We start from the raw sequence: 21551 nt of genomic DNA on the forward strand, positions 1-21551 counted from the left end.
TTGGAACATACCTTCCTCTTGGGTCTTAGGTGCTCACTAAGAAAGGGTTTTGAAAAATTCGCCCTGGATCGCGGCTAACTCGCGAAAAACGCGATTTCTCACGCATTGTAAATTCTTCGAAATAACAGTAAGGATCCTCATGAAACTTAGTATATTGTTTCTTATTAGATGTTAAATGCACAATAAAAATTAAAGTGGTTTGCCCTGTATCGGTACTACAAAGGGGTAGTACGTTATTTGTTGACGTTACGTTCTGATCTCTGATCATCCAGTCCTGCTCAGTGCTTACTGTTTATTGCCATATTGCTTAGCGTTCTGCCTTCCGTAGCGAAGCACGGGTACTTTCAGCTAGTACATAATAAAAACAAAAACCTAAAAAAATCTGAACCTGATTTGCCTCCCTTTTTTTTCCCTTCCATCCATCCACCTCAGACAGGCTTCATCACTGCACGTCTTCTCGTTCTCCAAAATTTCCAGCTTTCCAAACCTGTCCTTCCATCATCTAGCCTTCCACAGAAGGTCCTCTTGTTTCACATGTCTCACCTTTCAGGGTCGCCTCTCCTCTTCAGTGGAAAGTTGTGAGGCCCAGGCCAACTGTAGCCAATGCGCAATTACCTGGTGCCACCTGAGAGCTCCAAGCAAAACACCGGTGCCTATAATTAAAAGAATGAAAAGCGCACCCACCTCCTCTCCATCTGCAATTTAGGTACGGAGGGGAACACATGCAGACATTAGAGACACTGGGGAAAGAAACTGCAAAGACAAAAATAAGCTTCTTTCATTGAGAAAGAGAAAACCTCTCCTGCTGGTTGTGACTGAAGTGCTTTCACACCTTGAGCACAACCCAACCTTACTGCCAACATACACTCTTACCACTGGATTTAACCCAATACGAAAGAGCACGCTCAACTAATCATTCTTTCATGGCTTTAAGTGCAAGCAACCAACGGCTGAAGAATGACAGACACATTTTTAACATTGTTCAAGTTTTTTTTTTTTATTAAAAAAAATGAAAAAAAAAAAAAAAATTCCCTCCACAAAATTCAACCTCAGGCTGGTTCATTATGCGGCCCCTAAACGCCCTCCCTTCCCTTTTATTATATTACAAGGTTTTACAACTGGCAGTGATGACTCAAATAGACTGGGGGGACTTTTACAAAATAAAACAAAAGCCTTACTTACAAGCATACAATGGGAGATCATGTAGGCTGTAGATTATATATGGAAATATAAATGTGCCCACAAAGCCCTTCAATGGAAACCAGAACATTTCTGCAGGTTTTAAATGCATACAAGAAACGGATGTCAACCTTCTTATGATTAACATCATCCAAATTATTCTAAAATACACCTTGAATACGAACAGTATCGACATATGCACAAGTGCTAATCAGAAGAAGTGGGAAAATTAACTATGGGGGAAAAAAAAAAAAAAAAAAAAACACAACACAATCCAGGCCCTGCTTATCTCAAGCATCACAACCAAAAAAAAAAAAAAAAAAGAGGCTCACTTGCAAACTTAACCAAATTGTTTGGAAAAAACAAGATTCAATTTAAACAATGACCAAGATGATAAACCAAAAACAATGCTTTCTGGGATCAGTGAAAAATGATCAACTTGGCATTTACAAAGCAAAACTTTTTTTTTTTACATACCCATATACAAATCACCAGGGACTGTTGAATACAAACTGTTGATTACTTCAGAAGGTGGTACCTGAAGTAAGATACATTGGTCATTTCTTGTCCATTTCAAGAAAAAATTTATTTCTAACCAGGTCATAAAGGGCATCTTAGTGATACATACAAGCTAAGCACATAAATGCTATACTAGAGTGCCCTCTACAGGTTGCATGAGAAACAGCACCATTCAAAAAACATTGCTGTTTGTTCTACCTCAAGATTGACATTTCTGTTTGTAATCCCTGAGCTCTTGAGAAGGTTCTGAACCAGAACGGAGTTTGCTAGATTATCAGGATCTCTCCTAGAAAGCAGATGTTGTTCAGAAGCAAAGCTGGGAACGTGTGGCAGTAAAAAGAGTAGCAGGCCATGAACTGGATCCATGCTTCAACTAGGTAAAGGGAATAAAGAGAAAATTGTAAGATTAAAAAAAAACAATGCACACAAATGTTAAAGCACAACACTGACCCCCTGACACTTGGTACAGATTTCTTACTTATCTAAAAACGATAGAACAAAACAGACAGGGGTGATGGTGGTGGTATCAAATAAAGGGGAGGAGAAGCATTTTGACAATCTACACTTGTTAGAATTAAGTGAAAAGAGAACCCAAAAATGTTTGGAAATCCAGAAAGCACATGGTGCACCAACACTAAGGCGATAAAGCGCTCATTTTTAAGTTAATACATGATTTAAAAGGCATGTATTGAAGTTTTTAGATTCATCACTGCCCACTAACCAGGAGCGGTTCTACAATGTAAACTCGAATTTACAGAAATAAAGTTGAATCCAGTAGACGTGATTTCAGACCCAGAAAAATGCTTTATTTCGTATGTATTTGTACTCCGAAAAAAAAAAAAAGAAGCAAAAACAATGAATTCCAAATAATTATTTTGGTGCTGGTTGACCCCAAGAAAGTGTGTAGTATCGGTACACCACAAGCACAGCTGGAGTTCCAATTCTAGTGCATTATTTATTTTCTTAAAAACAAAAGAAAATAACAAAAAACAAAAACAACAACAAAAAAAACCAATCTAGGACACTTTAATATTCAGTCACAGACCCTCTTGGTTCTTCTGCAACTCTCTAATCAGCAGCCCTGTCTGATATACTGACATCAAAATGAGACATGGGCAAATGTCAAGTTACCCCAATGACATTCCTTTTTATATATATATATATATATATATATATATATATATATATATATATATATGAAGAAAAGTGGCTTATGGCCCAAATTTAAATGAAAATCGCCTTTTAAGAGCTCACAGAGATCATCTGATCAGAGATCATAAATTTCCTGGGTGAGAAAAAAAAAGTCATCACCAGTAATAAACAAGTTACAAATATAAATCAGTTTCTTTTGTATCAATATGAACATAAAGCGTCGAGTCTAAAAAAAACTGGGGGAAAAAAATAATAAATCTTGGGGCAGTTTGAGAAGTTTCTGAGAGAGTGGGTCCACTTTGCCTTTTGGAATCGAGGGAGGTAGAAGATTAAGGAAGGATAGGAATCCATTTAAACAAAACAAAACAAAAAAGAAAACATAAAAGGGCATCCCGGATTTATAGTGAGCGTTTTTGCCTCTTGGAATGTCGGTGACCGATTGATTCGTCGTCGCTGCTCGCCTCGGCTTCGTCGCCTGCTCTCCTCCCTGACTTCCTCATGCCAGTTCTCCTGTTCTCTCGCTCACTGTCGCTGTCCTGTTCCCGGTAGTCCTTGCGGCCAGACGAAGCTGCTGTCCGTTTGCTCCTCCGCGTTACCCTGTCCTCTTCATCCTCGTCTTCGCTTTCACTCTCCTCCTGCCTGCGCTGTCTGCCGCTGTGTCTTGTGGACCTGCTCTTTTCCCGACCTTTAAAGGCCGAACTTTCCTGTTTCCCGTTCTGGATCTTTCTCCCTCTCTTCTCATCTTCCTCATCGTCGTCATCATCGTCGTCGTCATGTTGGGGAGCATTGCGTTTGCGTGCTTTTCGTCGCAGGTAGGTGACCCCGGGTAGGATCTTGTGGAGCAGCTCGGTGAACGTTTGCTCGGTGCGGTTCATGCACTGCAGGACGCTGTTACCAGGCTGGTTGTATTCCTCAGCGTTGCTGAACACCAGCTTCATGTCCTCAACGAAGTCTTGCGGGCCGCGGTACTGCGACGACTTGAACTTGCTCTGCATAGTGCTGAAGTCCATGGGAGTGCTGATGATGTCTTGGTAGTCTTCTGCTTCTTCTGCTGATACCGGCTCTCTGAATGGGCAAGGAGAACCAAGTTAGGGAAATGCAGCCCTGCTCATGCAGTTCTGTGTGTGAAGGTTAGCAAATTTTTATATTCAAATGTCCACATGTTCAAAATAAATATCTAAAACAATGTGTTGCAAATAAATCTAAATAACGGCATGGCCCATTTACTGTACAATCGTATTTATCATTTCCACTGGAGAAAGGTTGCCACAAGGTTGTCTTTTGCTGACTAGTGTGTATGTGTCTGTGTGTTTACCTGAAGGGCCAGCTATAACGAAATTTATTCAATTTTTGGAGGATCTCTTCACACTTCTCGAGCTCATGCACTTGCTTGTTTCCCCCTGTTCTGGAGCTCTGACGTACCTGCAGACATCAGAACACATTTCAAACATGAAGCAACAGCAATAGCACACAAACATAACAGGGTTTTGGCAGGTTTTCACCAAATCAGATTTAAGACCCTTTTAAGATATTAAATAAAGAATTAAATTTAAGACCTTTATCACGATATCAAATTAAAATACCCTAAATTAAGTAATTTGAGTACTTTATTACTATCGCAAAAATTTCACCTCTGAAGAAAAAAAATTAAATTCAATCCATTTTACGTCTGTGGTACAAACCAAGAGAGATTTGAGTTCATAGCAGAAATCTGATTGGCTGTTGCATGGTGCACTCATTTGTAGTCACGAGACATGAAATTATATTTGGACTGGTGAAAGTAAGATCTACAGCACCATGGAAACAAGCAAAAACTTAAGGTGCTCAAAAGAGCAGTTCAATGAGCAGTAGAGGTAGTGTTCTATATAGACACCAGAAGATTAAGACCTGTTTACATTTATTTAAGATTTAACAATTTTTAAAACCTAAATATTTGCTTTTCATATTTTAGACTTTTTTTTTTTTTTTACTTTAAGAGCCTGCGGAAAGCATGTATAATGAAAATGAACTATAGTCAAGGAAGGAGAAGTGGAGGAGAGTGGCAACCCCTAATGGGAGCAGCTGAAAGATGATTCTAGACAGTTGTCGTGTGTGTGTGTGTGTGTGTGTGTGTGTACATGCATTTACTTGTTTAACATACAAAGCAACCTCCTTACCAATTCATCAATGTCTGCAGGGTTGCTTGGCCGTGATTTAGCTGCACTTTTAGATTTTGATGCTGTTTTGGCACTTGGTGGTGAATGCTTCTTGGACGATGACTTGCTCTGAACTTTGGGCCTCAAGCACGATTTCATCTTCTTCCTCGGCCTCACTGTTCAATCGGAGAGAAATTCAAAAGCGAGTTAATTACACCTGCACCAATGAACAGCTTTAGGAAACCTCGAATGCAATAAGAAAATAAACCACTCACAGCTATGCCCTGTATCCCTTTGCTCCTCATCCTCAGATTCATCCTCCTCTGACTCCTCTTCCTCCTCATCATCTTCATCCTCCTCTTCGTCTGTATCTTCATTATAGTTTCTGCACACACACATGAGGGGAGAATTAGGGTGTGCTCTTGTATATAAAGGATACCTGAGAGCATGCAGATGTGCATATGATCCGACACGAGAGATTACATGGCAGAGGCTGTGAATGCATGACTGTACATTCTCAGACACATTTCTTTCCCTCACCTTCCACGTGAGCAGCGGCGAGCAATGGTTGGTTGGCAGGCCGGGCACAACCACTCCCCTTCAGGTATGCGGTAAAGTGCTGGCCTCAGGCAGAAAAGGTGGAAAGCTTTGTTGCACTCATCACACAGGATTAATTTATCGTCCTCTCCTACTGGGAAAATAAATCGCGGAATGTTTAAGAACCAAAGGCAAGCATATTTTGTCGTTGTATCTACTAAACGCTTGTTAAAAGAAAATTTTAGATGTGTTCCGGATTTTTTATGAAAAAAATAATATTCAGTAGACATTGTTGACAAAGTCCTCAACTATTCTAACAGTGTAGAATGAGTAATGTGCTTTCTGAATTCTTTAGAAACCCTGGCCATAACTGATATGGCTTAAACCATTACCTTTTTTACGGCACACTTTGCAGCGAGCGTTCTCTGCAGACATGTCCCACTTGATGCATGCGTCGAGCATTCCAAGGAGCACATGCATGCGTGAGAAGGTCTGAGCCTCACGTATGGCAGACTTCCACTTCTCCACGGCAGTTGCCACCTGCAGACAGAAAACAAAGCCAAATTCTATAAAACACAGGATGTGGACCAACCATTAGAGAGGTGTAGAGGAAAAACCTGTTCTCACAAATTATCTCTCTCACACACACACACACACACACTCACCCTAGCCTCCTCAGCCAGTTTCTTCTCCTCATCCACTTCCTCAGTCTTTCCACTCTCTTCCCCTGTCTGTTTCTTCTTTTTCTTCTGTTTGGGAGCCATGAAGCCCTGCAGAAACTTCTTAACCACGCTCTCCTGCAACGTTATCACACACTCACCAAAGTCCTTCAGATTTTCTAGTTGCCGAACCTTCAGGGGAAAAAATTCAAAAATCAGTTATTAAGATTAATTTCGACCAAAATGTGTTTTGTGTAGGTTCAAAGTAATTAAGGGTTACGATATATACAACATTAAATATTATAAATATGACTAAATCAGACCCTTATTTATTTTGGTGACTTACAACATACTATAAAAGGATTCCAGGAGACACCAAATCTACTGGCACCTTTTAGAAACAAGCACTGGACACTGGAGCTGTAACGATTTCTCGAGTATTTCGATTACAAAAATTTTGTTTAGTCCATTGAACACAGAAGACGCTCAAAAAAAAAAAAAAAAGAGGAACGGAAGGGGGGCGGAGGGGGGGAGCAAGGGGCGAGGAGAAAATAAACTGTAGAATACTCAATTACTAAAACAATCAATACCCCCCAAGTCTCTTACCTGCTCCTCAAACTTGACATTGTCTTCCATTAAGCCAAGACCTCCCTTCTCCAGGCGTGAAGACACTTCGATGATGTCACTGCACAGGTATTTGAGGAGCTCCTGGTAACCGTCACAGGTGCGCAAACCAGTGTTGGTCTTCCGACTCAGGTTTATGGCGTGTAGGATATCCTGGTACCTTTAAAATAAATTATTTTTAAACAAATATATATATGCGTGTGTGTGTATCATTTTATATATATATAATAATATATATATATATTATTATATATATAATAATATATAATCATATATTATTAAAATAGTGCACACACTCACTTGAGTTCTAGTTGCATTTTCAGTTCGCTCTCTCGCACACCTTGTGAGTGAAGGCCTTCTATAAGCTCATCCAGATCTTTCTGACTGTCGCACACAAACCTGAGCAAAACGTTTTATTATTTAATTAATTAAAACAAAAAAGAAAGACTTTCCATAAACCATGATGCTTAAAACACATCCATTTCTTAAACACATTATCAACATCTGCAAAGAGGCAGAGCTTCATACCACTTTGTTCGTTGTAAATGCTGGCAGAAATTCTATAACACAAAATGCAAAATCTTTTCACTTAAATCAATAACTATGATTATTTACCAGAGGTTTTGACCCAGTTTGGGCACCGTCGTCTCTATGCAGGTCTCCGCTACTGAAGCCCCCTGCTGGCCATTCTCATTAGTAGCACTGGCTATACTTGCCTCATCTTTTTCCACATGTAGGGAAAAGATAAAAAAATTAAATAATATGTTACGTTAGTTTGACTACAATAAGCATAAACATTAGTATTATAAAGTATTGCACGTAAACAGTATTTCCAGCACAAACCTGAGTATGTTCCTACATGGAATCATAGCACAAAGAAAATCAGTTTTTACATTTCTTAGAATTTTCTTAAAATATATAGCATCCATACCCTCTGTTTCCTCGTCCTCCTCCTCCTCTTCTGCCTGTGTCTGCTCAGGTGGAAGAGTGAAGTTGTAATCGATGCTCTCGTGTACCCAGCCTTTTTCTATGTAAAGCCCAGGAACGACGTCAGAAAACAGCCAATACCTACATGGGGAAAGAAAAGAAAAAAAGCAAAACAATCATCGTCGAGTTACTTCTAGTGTCGAAAGCAGAAAACACCCATTCTGGTTATAAGCTCATAGCTTTACATTGAACGGATGATGTTGAAAGACTTTATATTAACGATGTCTCAAACGGAGCATGAGTAAGAAAAAAAAAAATCGCGTTTTTCAAATTCAGACTAATCACATTTACCTGCCAATAAAATCATGCAACACTACTGATTAAACATTTTAACTAACAATTACTATTCATGTGTCGACCAGGTCTCAGGTACCTATAGGTGTGAGCATTAAGCCATGTCTCAGTGTATAGTGATGCTTTTGGTGTTATGAATTAAACGAGGAGTGTGTGCCTGTGTGTACCGGTTGTGGTTGCGGTCAGTGCCGAGCGGCATTCTCCTCATCACCAGCTTGGCTTTGGTGATACCCTCGTGGAATGCACGCTCGACCGCAGCCCTCTGTTTCCTGATCCGCTCCTCCTCGGCTTCTTTCTCCATGCGTTCTGTATACAGACACGGCACAGTGAACACGGTGGCTACGATTGAACTACGGGATTTTTCTCAAAGAGATCACAATCTATGCACATTCTGCCCCCTTTCAACATTTGATTAAATATTTTGAGACTTTCATCCTGTTGCTTTAAATAAATGTGTTTTCACGCACAACGAATCAACGAAATTTACACACAAACCAATTGTGCAAACGCAAGTGTGTCATTTGACTTATAACCAATACATTACCTTCTTCACCAATCTATATATACACAAGCGAATCCTATTCTCACCTTTGTTCTGGCGTTCAAGCTCCTCCTTCTCCTTTTTGGCCTGAATGGCCATCAGCCTACGGCTTTTCACTGTGCTGATCATGTCTTCCGGCTCAGCCGTGACTTTGGGCACATCCTCCTTGCCATTAGTCTCCTTCTTCTTCTCTTTTTTTACAGCAACGTCCTGGGTCTTTGACTCCATCTGCTCCTTCCGCTTTTGTTTCTCGGCTTTTCTGCGCACGTTGGCCTCCTTGAGCGTGGCGATGCGTTCCTTCCAGAGCTCAGAAGAGCGCTGATGTGCTGATTCCACGTGGTCCTCTACGGAGTAAGTCATAAGGATGCGATGACACAGAGCCACCAGGAGACTGACCTTCTCGGCCGGCGCAAGCTCGAACACTTCGGTTGTCTCAAGCCGTTCCACTAGCTCGCTGCTCAAGACGTCGTCGTAGCAGCCTCCGCCGTGCCAGTCGTCGGAGTCACGGGCACTCTCGCCGCCTTGGACATCAGTTGGGCGCAGGCAGAGGCGTGCTAGCTCGGAGGCGGAGTGCATCGTTAGTGGGATTTCAGAAAGAGCCATGTCAAGTTCACTGTAGGCCTCAGCCAACTCGTCCTGCAATAATGTCTGCAGCATCACCACCAGTACACGATTCAGGTAGAGAAAGCCTGCCTTGTCACCTGCCAGGGCCTCCATGAGTGACTGTGCCGTGATTGGGTACTGCTTGTCAGGCAGCAGAAGATCAGAGTAGCAGCTGAGGAAGTCTGCAACCATGGCTACATCACCAAACAGAGCATTTGGGAGGCCTTCGGGCATGTCCACCAGCCGGAACGTGGGCAGGCTCTTGCCTGTGAGCTCTTGGTCCTCGAAGCGTCGCTGCTGTTCACGCTTCAGCTGCAATTCCTTCTCGCGCCGCTCCTTCGCCTTTTCACGCAGCTTCTCCTTCAACTCCTCTCGCTTTTTACGCATCGCTTCCTGCTTCTCTTCTTCGCTCATGAGGGTCCAGCGGCGCTTCTCCTCCAGCCGCTCCCAGCGCTTCTGAACCATCTCCTTCAGCTCGTCCGGGAGGCGCCCGCGGTCTTCGGCCGACAAGGTCTTCGCTGCCCTGCTCACCAATGACGAAAGAGTGCTCTTCTTGTCCTCTTTGCCCTTGTTCTCCTTATAAAAGCGCAGCAGATGCAGAGCCATCGGAGGCAGGGGTTTTCCCAGCTTTGGAGTGCCGGGCCCGGTACTCCGCGCCCTCTTTTTAGGACTGCCTGCAGCAGTGGGACTCTTCGCTAAATCTAGAAGGGTCATCTGCTTCATTCTGGGCTTCTTGGAGCTCTTGTCATCTTTCTTTGAGGCTTTCTGGCTGTTGGGGGTTTTGGTTCCGCTGCTCTTGTGATTCCTCTTGGCGTCGTTAAGTTTTTTGTTTTCCGATTTCTTGGGTGTGCCCGAATTCTTAACCTTCAGTGGAGAGCCATTCAGGTTCTTCAGCTGAAAATACACAGTAAAATGATTAAAAAAATTAAATACAGGGAGAATTTTTTTTATTTTATTATCTACTTTTTTCAAATTTATTCCAAAACAGGGATAGTAACATTTTTATCAATCACACAATTTATTCTTTTGTTGTTGTTTTTTAAAATTCTATTATATATATATATATATATATATATACATAATACAAACAAATAAGCAAACGGAAAAAAAAACAAAAATAAAATAATTCCTTGCGGGAGGTCAGATATGTTTTATAATTCAACTCCTTAATGAAAGTTGTTAATTGTAGGTTCTCTGTATATAGTAAAGGCTGTAGGAAAAATAATACTAATTTCCAATATGTAATAGGGTGCAATGCTAAATTGAAAGCCACTTTGAATATTGTACTAAATCCTGAAATCTCAGGTTTTGTTCCATTGTTTTTTCCTTCCGTTTTCCCCCCACTCATCTATGATTCTTCACAAAAATAATAGGATTTTAATTTTTTGCCATTAAAACTGCTTTCATCTCAGCATCATAAACACAAGTGGCATTCATAAAAAGCATACCTGCATGTTTGCCCAGAGAGTTGGGCTCAGGGGCATGTTATGGGAGTCTTGTTTTTTCTTTCGCTTTTTCTCCTTCTCTCCTTTTTCATTCACTCCGTTGGCGTCCACGCCCGACTCTGACCCCTGAAGCTTCAACTTCTTGCTGGGTTTTCCTTCCGGTGAGGTGAGACTCTTTCTCTTGGATGAGGGATTTTCTGCAAGGAACTAAATTACATAAAAATATATAAGTAAACAATTAGTACATCATCATTGTTATTAGCTAATTATTGCAGACCCGATAGCAACTGAACTACCCCTAACCCCTAATCTCCAGCCTATAACACTTTACGCCACCTTGTGTGGGTCTAAGAGAAAGTCGCTGAATTTGCTGGGTAGGTTAAATTTTTTGACCAGTTCGTCCTCCACCACCCAGGGGGCGCTCTCTCCCATGCCAAGCCTGAGAGCATAGTGTCTGATGAAGTAGCGCATGATCTCTTTGTTGGGAGGTCTTTCCGTTCTGAAGAGACTGTCAGCAGGGACGTCACTGATAATTTTGTCCTCATCCAAGAGCTTCACGTCATATTTATGGGGCAGGAATTTGGGCATCACCCATTTCTTCTTCTCCTCTTTCATAGTGGTGGGGAGTTTTCTAGGGGAGCGACGTGCCCGATCACCTACAAACACAAAAAAATGCGTCTTTATACAAAATTACCGTTTAAAAAAATAAATAAAGTTATTAAATTAAAAGTTGCTTACAAAGGCTCTCTCTTCTGTTGTTTTCCTCTTCTTTTGGCTGCTCCTTCTTTTGGTTTTCCTGGCTGGCGTTCTCCTTGTCACTGGAGGGAGAGTCGCACGCTCCCTCGATCTTTTTCGGAGCCTGGTCCTCTTGAGCGTTTTCCAAAGGATGAATTTTCACCACTTTCACTCGCAAACTTTTATCCTTTCCAACCTGAAGATGTAAAATATAAAAGATTAGCAAAAAGTGGCGAAGTTACAAACTAATTACAGGATTATGTTCTGTGAAAGACCTACCAGAAAGTCACACTCCTCATCTACAGCATATTTAGTGAGAATCTCTAACCAGGCCAGATCCACCAGTTTGTCCAGAGACACTGTGTTATGGTGTACAATTTCCAAAACTGGCTTCTCAAACCACACTGGGTATTCCTCCTGCAGCCTGGAAAAGCACAAGACCACGAACAAAGCTTTTAAGATCCAAATATATAATTCACATTTATTTCTATAGTGTTTTGCACACTGACTCAAAAGAGGAACCCATCCTCATTAGTGTGACACCCAGAGAGTGATTATAAATCATTCAAACAGTACAAACGCCGGAGAGTGAGAAATAAACATCCACCCACAATGCAAATAAAGTTCACCGATATAAATTAGACAGAACGTGATTAGATTTTCAGCAAAACTTGGATTAGAGAATGAAGCAAGCAATGCTTTTGTTTGTATTGATTAAATTAAAATCAATAGAAAAGATGAGTGCTGTGATCTACACCCCACCAGAGGGCGCTATGTGGGAAAAACATGCTAGTCTTAAAACTGGAAGACACACAAAGGGCGCCATGAGCTCTAGTCTTCAGTGTTTATGCAACTCGATGAGTGTATGAGTAAGCAGCCGTCGTGCACTATGAGGAAGGGATGGGTTTTTGTTACGCAAAAATTATGCCCATGTTAAGATCATGGAAAGTGCTGTCTGAACAGATAAATAGAGAAAAAGCTCAAATTGACATTTCCTTAATTCTCTATAGACTAACTGGTACCATATCTATTTCTCAGTTTTTAACTACACTGATGTTTTAATGCAAATAGTCAGGGGGCAAAATATAACCGATGCCCTTGATTAACAGATGAAAGTGTCACTCATTCCATCATTGCTTTGCTACTCACAGCTCAGTGACCTCCTGCTCTTCCTCCCAGGCCTCCAGGTGTGTGAGCTGGCTGCTGCCGGTGCTTTTGCACGTCCAGATCCGTTCACTGTATTTCTGCATTCGAGCCTCATACTCTCTGAACAGACGGTTAAAGAAACCAAAAGGCAAGAAACACCAAATTTCTAAAAAAGCTTGCAAAAAAAGGGGGCAGGTGATGTAAAGTTTTGCTTACGTGGAAGCCTGCAGTCTGTGAGAACAAAAGGCTTTGTTCATAATTAACTTCGCAGAGTAGCTGAATTATTAAAAGATCTGACATCAGTCACAGCTCTAAGACGGATATGTTCACGATGCTGAAACTCGCTTTCACATAAATCTGACAAGCAGCAACTTAGTGGTGCAACAATTCAAGCGTCCTTTCGTCATACGTGATCTCACGTGTTCGGTCCTCCAAGCAACCGGATCGGACAGCTGACTTTATACGTCTGAGAGAAACCGTGTGCATGCGTTGTGAGAATGCAAGACGGCAGATAGCAGGTTCAGGAACTGTGTAGAGCAAAACTGAAAGTAAACTGCCGCTGCGAGAAGAAGAAGAAGAAAAAAAAAGAAAAAAAAAAAGAACGAACCATATACAACTTCATACGTCTACTTTCATTTTTTTTCAAATCCTGATCACAAGTCATACAGAGCATCTCGAGCGCCATTTGATGCGAGACAAAGTGAATAAGACGGGGGAATCCCGAGCACATCCAAGAAGTAAAAAAAGAAGTTTAGAAGCAGATCATTAAGAAGTGGTTTGACAGGTGCAGCCTTCAAGTCAATCAGTGTTTATACTAAACACCAGCAATCCATAGTGTTTACTGTACAAAAACTACCACCTTAAAGTCAAGCAACAAGAATATAAAGAGGGAAATAAACAGACTTTGTGTGATCCCCTTTACTGTACAAAAATCCAAATGCACAAACACTCTGAAACAGTATAACAATCAGCATGTTCTTCCTTTTCTTCCCAAACACATCATGCTTTTAACTAAAGTTCACCTACAGTTTGTTTTATATCTATAGATTAATTATTAGTGCAATTGACAATTGTCAGTTCACACAATGCTACTAGATGCCCTTCTGGTAGATGGTAAACTTATTTGTGTACCTGTACTATGCAATGACAATACAATTATATCTATCAATCTATCTATACAAATCGCCCAATATAAACAGACTAAAGATTACCAACCATTTACACAAACCTGTCCCCCGCCATACGACATCATTCAGATCGTGACGTAAACACATTTTGGGAATGGATGGAAAGGCACCATTCCTGAATACACATTACATCTCCACAACAGCGCTGGCACAAATCCCAAGAGATCATAATTATACGACTGAGAATCCTTCACCTGTATATACATCTACAATCACATTGTGTACAAAGAGCATTCCCCTCATCTGCTTTCACTCCATATCCCAGATCTAAAAACCCCAAAACATCCCTGCATCGCTTGTTTAACTTTATATTTATTTAAGAAGCATACTAAAAGACATTCAGAAGTCCATTTGTTTGTCTGGCATCAATCACAACCAGCATCTCATTACAGCAGACAAAGCCATGCTTCCAACTTCAGTCACATGCTATCACAGAGAACTAGCCCATGCTAATCCGGGGACAAGACGATCATAAGAGTGCAGGTTCTTAAGAGAGTTCACACAGGCATAAAATACTGTAAATACTGGTTTCTTCCACAGTGTTAGGTCAGGAGAGTAGCTTCCAAAACCTGGATAAATGACTATAAATGACTACAACCTCATTATTTAGATTAGAAAGGAGTGTAATGTAGGTTGGAGCAGGGAAGCACATTGTTGACTGGTGGAAAGATGATTAGCTAGATATGAAAGGATACTCTTTGTTGGAAAAGGCCTCTTTGGTGTGCGGGATGATGTAGCGCTGCTCCCCCGGGCCCGGCGGCTCGACAGGCGGCTTACAAAGCGGGTACGGCTTCCGGCCCAGCAGCGGCGCCATGACGACTGGGGCGCGTTTATTTATTTATTTTCCCTTTTCCTTCTCCGCAGACGAAAGTTCGGCGTTGGGTAGAACTTCGGCTCAAATCAGGCGTCGGTACGAAGCATGTAATCCGGGGAGCGGAGACCGGAACGACACAAAAGCGCGTCTCCTCCACATCGAACGCCTAGCATCAAAAGCTAGGCTCGAGTTAGCTTAGCTTATCCTAGCTTCGGCTAAAATAACAATAAAGTCCGCGGGATTAGCAGCGTCCTCTCCTCGGTCCTCTTCGGATTACCGGAGACGTCTGAGACATCGCTCGTCAGATGTCCGACACGTTTAAGCGACGGTGTGGGAAAAAGAGTTGAAAGACAGCGTTCCGGATAAACTTTAGCCCCCAATCCCGTAGCGGAAAAGACACGGGTTTTGTCCGAGTCTCGAGCCCGGGCACAGCAGAGGAGGCGGCCGGCACACGGATCACTATGGCGCGCTTTCTGAAAAACTCCCAGCATGCACCTGGTGGCTCAGTGCGTGACGAAGGCTCTTATTCTCCTCTTCCGCTTACAGGAAAAACAAAACAAAAAGCCGAACACTCACTTACTCACACACTCCTGACCTTTCCAAGATGGTCGTAGGGTGGATTTGTTCCAACAACAAAAAAAAAACTGAACGAGGAAAAACAGGATGGCGGGAAATACAACTCCACCGGTCAGCACTGTACCCTACGGCCCCAAGCGTCACCGAACCCACGACCGGCAACGCGCGGAATCCGTCCGTTTCGTCCCGCCTACCGCGCTCACTGATTGGCCATGAACAGCGAGCCGCTGTCCAAGCGGAGGATTCGATTCGTCTGCTTGACTGGCTCTCATTTTAGTCACGCCCAGTTTGAAATCCTTGCCACGCCTATGATATAATAGCAGGAATCGGCGAACGCTAAAAAGAGTTCAGAAAAGTGGGATGAAAGTGAGGGGTTCCTGAACGATAAATGATGCATGTTCACCTGCGTAGACTTTAATTATAAGTAAATAAAATGAAATATAATTTATAATAAAGTACTCCATCCATCTATCAGATAGATAGACAGATAGATAGATAGACAGATAGATAGATAGATAGATAGATAGATAGATAGATAGATAGATAGATAGATAGATAGATAGATAGATAGATAGATAGATAGATAGATAGATAGATCGTTGGTTTGTGCACAGAGGCATTGTCATACTGGAACACCCTGTACAATTGTGTGCCTTCAGCTTTGCGATATCAGTTTTGGGAAAGAACCACATATGGCTGGGAAAGTCAGGTGTCCCAATACTTTTTCCCATAAGAATCTATATAAACGGAAATATTGTGACACCTGATTTTCCTAGCAATATGTGGTTCTTGAAGCTGAAGGCACACAATTGTACAGGGTGCTACTTTGGATGCAGTAGCATGAAATTTTTCCCCTTACTTGAACAATGAGCCTCGAACCTGTTCCAGCATGACAATGCCCCTGTGCACAAAGCAAATGCCATGAAGATATGCTTTGCATGGGTTGGAGTGAAAGATCTCCTGCTGTAGAGCGCTGAGTTCTAAAACTATTGAACACCTCTGGGATGAATCATAACGCTGACTGCACCACAGGCCTCCTCACCTCACCTACATCAGTACCTGACCAGTACCCTTGTGTCTGAATGATCACAAATCTCCACACTCCAAAATCTAGTGGAAAATCTTCCCAGAAGGGTGGAATGATTTATAAGAGTAAATTTGGACTAAATGTGGAAGGTGATGCTCAAAAAGCACATACCATACTTATGACCAGGTGTCTGCAAAATATTGTGTATCTGTCTATAGGATTTATATATCTCTACATATTTTGTGCCTTATGCGCATCTTGCTTTAATTTAAATTTCCTTTTTCACTGATAGATCCTTCACCTATCACCTTCTGATCAGTAAAAACCCAGAGCATAAACCATTGAGCTACTTATGACCAATATGCTAAACTGCATTTCATTCATGTGTACCTGTATTATGCAATGACTATCTATCTATCTATCTATCTATCTATCTATCTATCTATCTATCTATCTATCTATCTATCTATCTATCTATCTATCTATCTATCTATCATCTATCTATCTATCTATCTATCTATCTATCTATCTATCTATCTATCTATCTTCAATTTATTATCTATCTATCTATCTATCTATCTATCTATCTATCTATCTATCTATCTATCTATCTATCTATCTATCTATCTATCTATCTATCTATCTATCATATAAATTGAAGAGATTACTATACATTTAAACAAACCTGTCACTTAATTTGGCATCATTCAGATCAAATCTAATTTATATGCACATTCTCTAGAAAGGTGTCATCTAGATGTCATTGTGGAAATCGGTTCAGCATGCCAGCTTTGTGGATGTCATGTGGACACATTCGCCAGGTTCTTTATGTAATCCCTGATTCAGCGAGCAGACTGCAAATCTAGACGGAAAGGCGCAATTCCTGAATATAGAGAATATCAACAGCTCTTGCAGGAGATCATGCTCAAATGGGTTTTGACCTTTCACAGTCAAAATGGGTTCATACTTGTAGTATTAACAGGTATACTACCAGGGTTGCGAACCTATTCACGAATATGGTCAAGCGGTGGCGCTATTGTACCACTACTGCAAACTGTACAATTTCCAGGTACAGAAATTTGATTGAAGAACAAAAAAGTAAACTTGTTAGTGCTACTTTAGCAGCAATGAAAGTTCAGGTGAATAGAGTAATTTCTATAGTGAACAGATTTTCCATTCTTGCAGAGGAAGAAAATCTTGTTCATGATGATTTCACAGCTGTTCTACTTTTCCGTCAAATAGAAATTAGGTTGAGAATCCTAATTGAGCCATTTAACAAGCATATTATATATTTTGCTCCAACCCTCATATCACTCACATTTTATTTTCATATAATCTTTTCTCTTTCATAAAGGCGTCTTCATAGACTACAACAAAGCATGTAAATGAAAAGACCTTCATATTTGCAGTGCAAATCTGAAAATCAGCAAAAAAAAACCAGAATTGCTGGTCGATTATGTAAATAAGATCACAGAACAATATAATACATTTTTGCTATAGTCGCTGTTTTTTTACGATTCAAAAAAAAAAAAAAAAAAAGACCATTTCCTGAGCTGAGTCCAAAATGATTTTGTTGTAATCTACCATTGATAAATTTAGACGGTTTAGAAAAAAACATCTGTTTGGTAAAATGTCTAAACCACTGATTCTTGCTGCATGCAGTAAATAAAGAATAGAACATGCAATGAATTTAAAGCAAATATTCTACTAAAAAAAAAAAGCCTGAAAAAAGATGAAAATACAAATGAGTAGATGCTAAAAAGGCCTAAAATGTACCTACATGATACTGTGACTCACTATATTAATATAGTGTTTCTTCCCAAACGGAGTTATTTACAACAATATAATACTTAGAGCTTTGTTTTCAAGTAAACACTTCATGGTAAAAATATGTAAAAACTTTGGGGGGGGGGAAACATTTTATAGTTTGTGCCTTTTCAGTCCTTTTTATAGTTTTTTTTTCTTTTATTAATCCCTAGCTAATTTTAGGAATCATTTCTATGAAGTGATGTTCCTTCCTTATCAAATTCTAAGTCAACTGACAGATGCCTCAGTCCACAACATGGCTGCTCATTTCAGTCCCACATGTCCAGGTGAGCTGTGTTGATCATGGTGCATCTTCTTTTTTTTTATTTCTTTTTATTTTTTATTTTTTTCTTCATTCTGTGCAAACTCTTTTCAACGGTGGAGCAACTGCTACTTCTTCATCCTCCTTTAAATAAATAAAAAAAAACAAAAAACACAATATATGAGAGTAGGATTAATGTTTTAATAATATGTGTGTGTGTGTGTGTGTGTGTGTGTGTGTGTGTGTGTGTGTGTGTGTGTGTGTGTGTGTGTGTGTGTGTGTGTATTTACTTTTGATGAATTGTACACAAATTGTAAATTTACTGTAAACTCAAAACAATTGTGAATTACTTGTCATAAATATTTTATTTACTACTTTAAATGAATAATACAATAATAACATAGTTTTTTCAAACATTTTTAAGTAATTTATTAATACAAAATGTTTTGAAATGTCACTCCGAACTTTCGAGCCGCTCGTAGCTACTGTGTGTGTGTGTGTGTGTATATATATATATATATATATATATATATATATATATATATATATATATATATATATATATATATATATACACTGTATATATAAAACCATCACTATAGATACCTGAGCAGACAAAGGGAGCAAATCCTCTTTTATCAGAGTTGGTGGTTCATCAGTGACTTCACTGTTGGTCATTGATGGTTCTGTGAGCGAAATACAGGGATTCAAGAAATGATCTGTGTTATTGTATAATTTTTTACATTTCCAGTGTAATAATATTAACGCCTGTTAATTCCCATGGAAAGATTCCATTAATGAAAACTCCTGGAACTTTGCACCGCTAATTATCAATAGCTTGTATCACAGGTGTTATCATGGTTATTGATGAATTAAAAAAAAATGTACCTTACCCTCCATGGTCTCCTGTCCCAGGGTTGGTGGCTGCGAGTCTTCTGTGCGGAAGTAGGGCGTGTGAGTGGGGCTCACTGCCCCACTGGCATGCTGTGGACTGGAGTTACTGCTGCTGTCCACTTTGTTATTCGACTGATAGGCATCCGACAAGAAACTCTGATTGCTATTGTCGTCTGTTGAGCAGGGTTGAAGTGCGACAAAAAGTGAAAGTGAATTCAATTTGCATTTTGTAAAATAAACATTATATAAACATTTTATAACCATGTGAAATACGTTTTATCGGGAATCTTCATATTTATAACTGATGCATTTACAATTTGAGTAATACAGCTCTGTATTGCTTATTTACCTTGGAAATCCAATAAGACTGAGCGAGCATTTTCCAGCACCACATCTGTAGGAAATCCCTTCCGTTCCCTTGATGCCCCTCCTGGGCCTTTAGCTTTAAATATCTAAGACAAAGTGAGAGAAAGATTATCAATGTGTAAATGAGCTCACAGTTCTCAAAAGCACATTTTTCTCCAATTGAAGACATCATACCTGTTTTGTCTCTGATACAGGAACCCACTTAAAGATCCTTAAGGACGTGTCCCCCACAGTTACCCACTTTTTCTCCCTATACAAAAAAAACCATTATATATTACATTATATATAAGTATATACAATTACAAAACTGATTTTTTTTTTCACATGAAAGTCTAAGAGAAGTGGCTTGAAGAATACATTCTAGGTGCTGTTCAGCTCTGTGTGATCACCTCATTGGACTTTCAGTGATACTGTACAAAACATGGATCTACAGTCTGGCCTAGAAAAAAACAGCCCCACTTCATACCAGTCTCTGTATTTTCTGTCTTACACCTTCTGATGGTGCTATTGCACCTGGTTTGGCTCTTTCTGTCTGATGGTGCTGTTTCACATGGTTTTAAGAAATCTAATCTAGGTGCTGTTTGGCTTTGTGTGCTCACCTCATTTGACAGTCAGTAATGCACCATATTGATCTACAGTCTGTACTTTCTTTCTTACAACTATTGATGGTGCTGTTGAACGTGGGTCAGATCTTTATGCTGCATCCGGTTAATCTCTTTCTGATGGTGCTGCTGTGCCTGGTTCAGCTCCTTCTGATGGTGCTGCTGCACCTGGTTTAGCTCCTTCTGTTTAATGGTGATGTTGCACTTGGTTCAGATTTTTCTGATGGTTCTCTTGCACTTGGTTCAGCTCTTTCTGTCTGATGGTGCTGTGGCACATGATTCGACAATGGTCCAAAATAATCCACTTTATACACTTTACAACATTTGGTACCAGAACATAATCGGATGCGAATGGCAATAAAAATTCACAGACTCAACACTCACTGGAAATCTGTATGACATTGTACATGACTATTGTATTAATTCCCTTGGTGACCCTTTTCCAGAAACACACACACACACACACACACACACACACACACACACACACACACACACACACACACACACACACAGGTAAACTACTGCAGTTAGCTCTGCTCTCCTTTAGCTGAGCTACACCTTCAGCCTGACAGAATCTCAAGACACGCCCTCTTTTGCATAACGCTCAAAACTCCGCAGTCTATTGGTCGCTTCTCGGCCGTGCAGCTGTCAATCAATACCTCGCCCCGCCCACAGGCCACATTGAAGTTGGTGTTTTCGTGACTAGCTTAGCTGTTGCCTTTTACAGCAAGAAACTTCAGATCTTTGAACTTACCATCTGCGGACCCTTTCGATGGCCGCCATGACTTTCTTGATATCATCTTTTGCACGGCTTCGTGTTTCCGCTCGTACTGACCGTCCGGACATTCTGATGACTTATTCCAGGAGTTTAGTTCAGATGCCTCTCTTTTCCCTTCTCCCCTCTGCTGCCTGCGGTTTCGCCGCTCCGCGCACACGATCTCGCGAGATTATCCGAGATTTCATTATTATTATTATGTCTCTTCCTCTTCTTTAGTACACAATGGCTTTAATCAACAGCTTCAGGTTTTCCCCTCCCCAATGTCATATACAGAACACTTTTTATTAAAGGAATTAATTAAAACAGATTAAACAACGCATGCATACATTGAACTAATGAGCTGTGTTTGAATAGATCATATCTATAAAAACAAACTGAGTCAAACTCGCTTAAATCCTTACGCTTGCCCATTCTTCCTGCTTCTAACACGTCAACTTTGAAGACAAAATGTTCACTTGCTGTCTCACATATCCCACCCACTAACAGGTGCCACGATGAAGAGATCTTCTTCCGGCTTCTCCGATTAGGGGTCGCCACAGCGGCTCATCCGTCTCCATACCACCCTGTCCTCTACATCTGCCTTTTTCAACCCAACTACCTGCATGTCTTCCCTGACCACATCCATAAACCTCCTCTTTGGACTTTCTCTTTTCCTCCTTCCTGGTGGCTCCATCCTCAGC

The 21551-nt window shown here is 40.6% G+C and overlaps 2 protein-coding genes across 3 annotated transcripts; both read right to left on the minus strand.

Moving 5' to 3' along the window:
- Positions 1-969: 969 nt before the first annotated feature.
- On the minus strand, positions 970-15387 carry baz1b (bromodomain adjacent to zinc finger domain, 1B). Of its 2 annotated transcripts, none has more exons than XM_083552549.1 (19): positions 14439-15387; positions 12560-12676; positions 11690-11834; positions 11414-11606; positions 11012-11331; positions 10679-10882; positions 8675-10124; positions 8254-8392; positions 7737-7873; positions 7421-7526; positions 7106-7204; positions 6788-6965; positions 6188-6373; positions 5915-6062; positions 5526-5673; positions 5261-5370; positions 5007-5161; positions 4166-4272; positions 970-3915 (listed from the first exon to the last, which is right to left on the minus strand). In XM_083552549.1, the coding sequence occupies exons 1-19, from the start codon at positions 14555-14557 to the stop codon at positions 3249-3251; spliced, it is 4728 nt and encodes a 1575-aa protein (XP_083408675.1). In that variant the 5' UTR covers positions 14558-15387; the 3' UTR covers positions 970-3248. The 2 variants fall into 2 exon arrangements, with proteins under 2 accessions (XP_083408675.1, XP_083408674.1); XM_083552548.1 differs by having other exon boundaries at positions 5526-5676.
- A 2078-nt stretch (positions 15388-17465) lies between these two features.
- On the minus strand, positions 17466-21036 carry bcl7bb (BAF chromatin remodeling complex subunit BCL7B b). The gene is made up of 6 exons (XM_083552550.1): positions 20848-21036; positions 19663-19738; positions 19472-19574; positions 19122-19295; positions 18835-18914; positions 17466-18372 (listed from the first exon to the last, which is right to left on the minus strand). Exons 1-6 carry the CDS (start codon positions 20937-20939, stop codon positions 18319-18321), a joined length of 579 nt encoding a protein of 192 aa, XP_083408676.1. The 5' UTR covers positions 20940-21036; the 3' UTR covers positions 17466-18318.
- Between the last annotated feature and the right edge of the window lie 515 nt (positions 21037-21551).

Source organism: Silurus aristotelis, assembly GCF_946808225.1.
Source record: "Silurus aristotelis genome assembly, chromosome: 10".
NCBI classification, from domain to species: domain Eukaryota; kingdom Metazoa; phylum Chordata; class Actinopteri; order Siluriformes; family Siluridae; genus Silurus; species Silurus aristotelis.

Excerpts from the sequence above, each read along its gene's own strand:
- baz1b (XM_083552548.1), bottom strand. The coding sequence starts at position 14,557 with ATGGCGCCGCTGCTGGGCCGGAAGCCGTACCCGCTTTGTAAGCCGCCT. Across the intron at positions 5,162-5,260 it reads AAGGGATACAGGGCATAGCT|TGAGGCCGAGGAAGAAGATG; the intron begins GTGAGTGGTTTA and ends CCGATTGAACAG. Across the intron at positions 3,916-4,165 it reads CGTTATAGCTGGCCCTTCAG|AGAGCCGGTATCAGCAGAAG; the intron begins GTAAACACACAG and ends TTGCCCATTCAG.
- bcl7bb (XM_083552550.1), bottom strand. The coding sequence starts at position 20,939 with ATGTCCGGACGGTCAGTACGAGCGGAAACACGAAGCCGTGCAAAAGAT. Across the intron at positions 19,296-19,471 it reads AGTCTTATTGGATTTCCAAG|ACGACAATAGCAATCAGAGT; the intron begins GTAAATAAGCAA and ends CCTGCTCAACAG. Across the intron at positions 18,915-19,121 it reads GGGACAGGAGACCATGGAGG|AACCATCAATGACCAACAGT; the intron begins GTAAGGTACATT and ends TTTCGCTCACAG.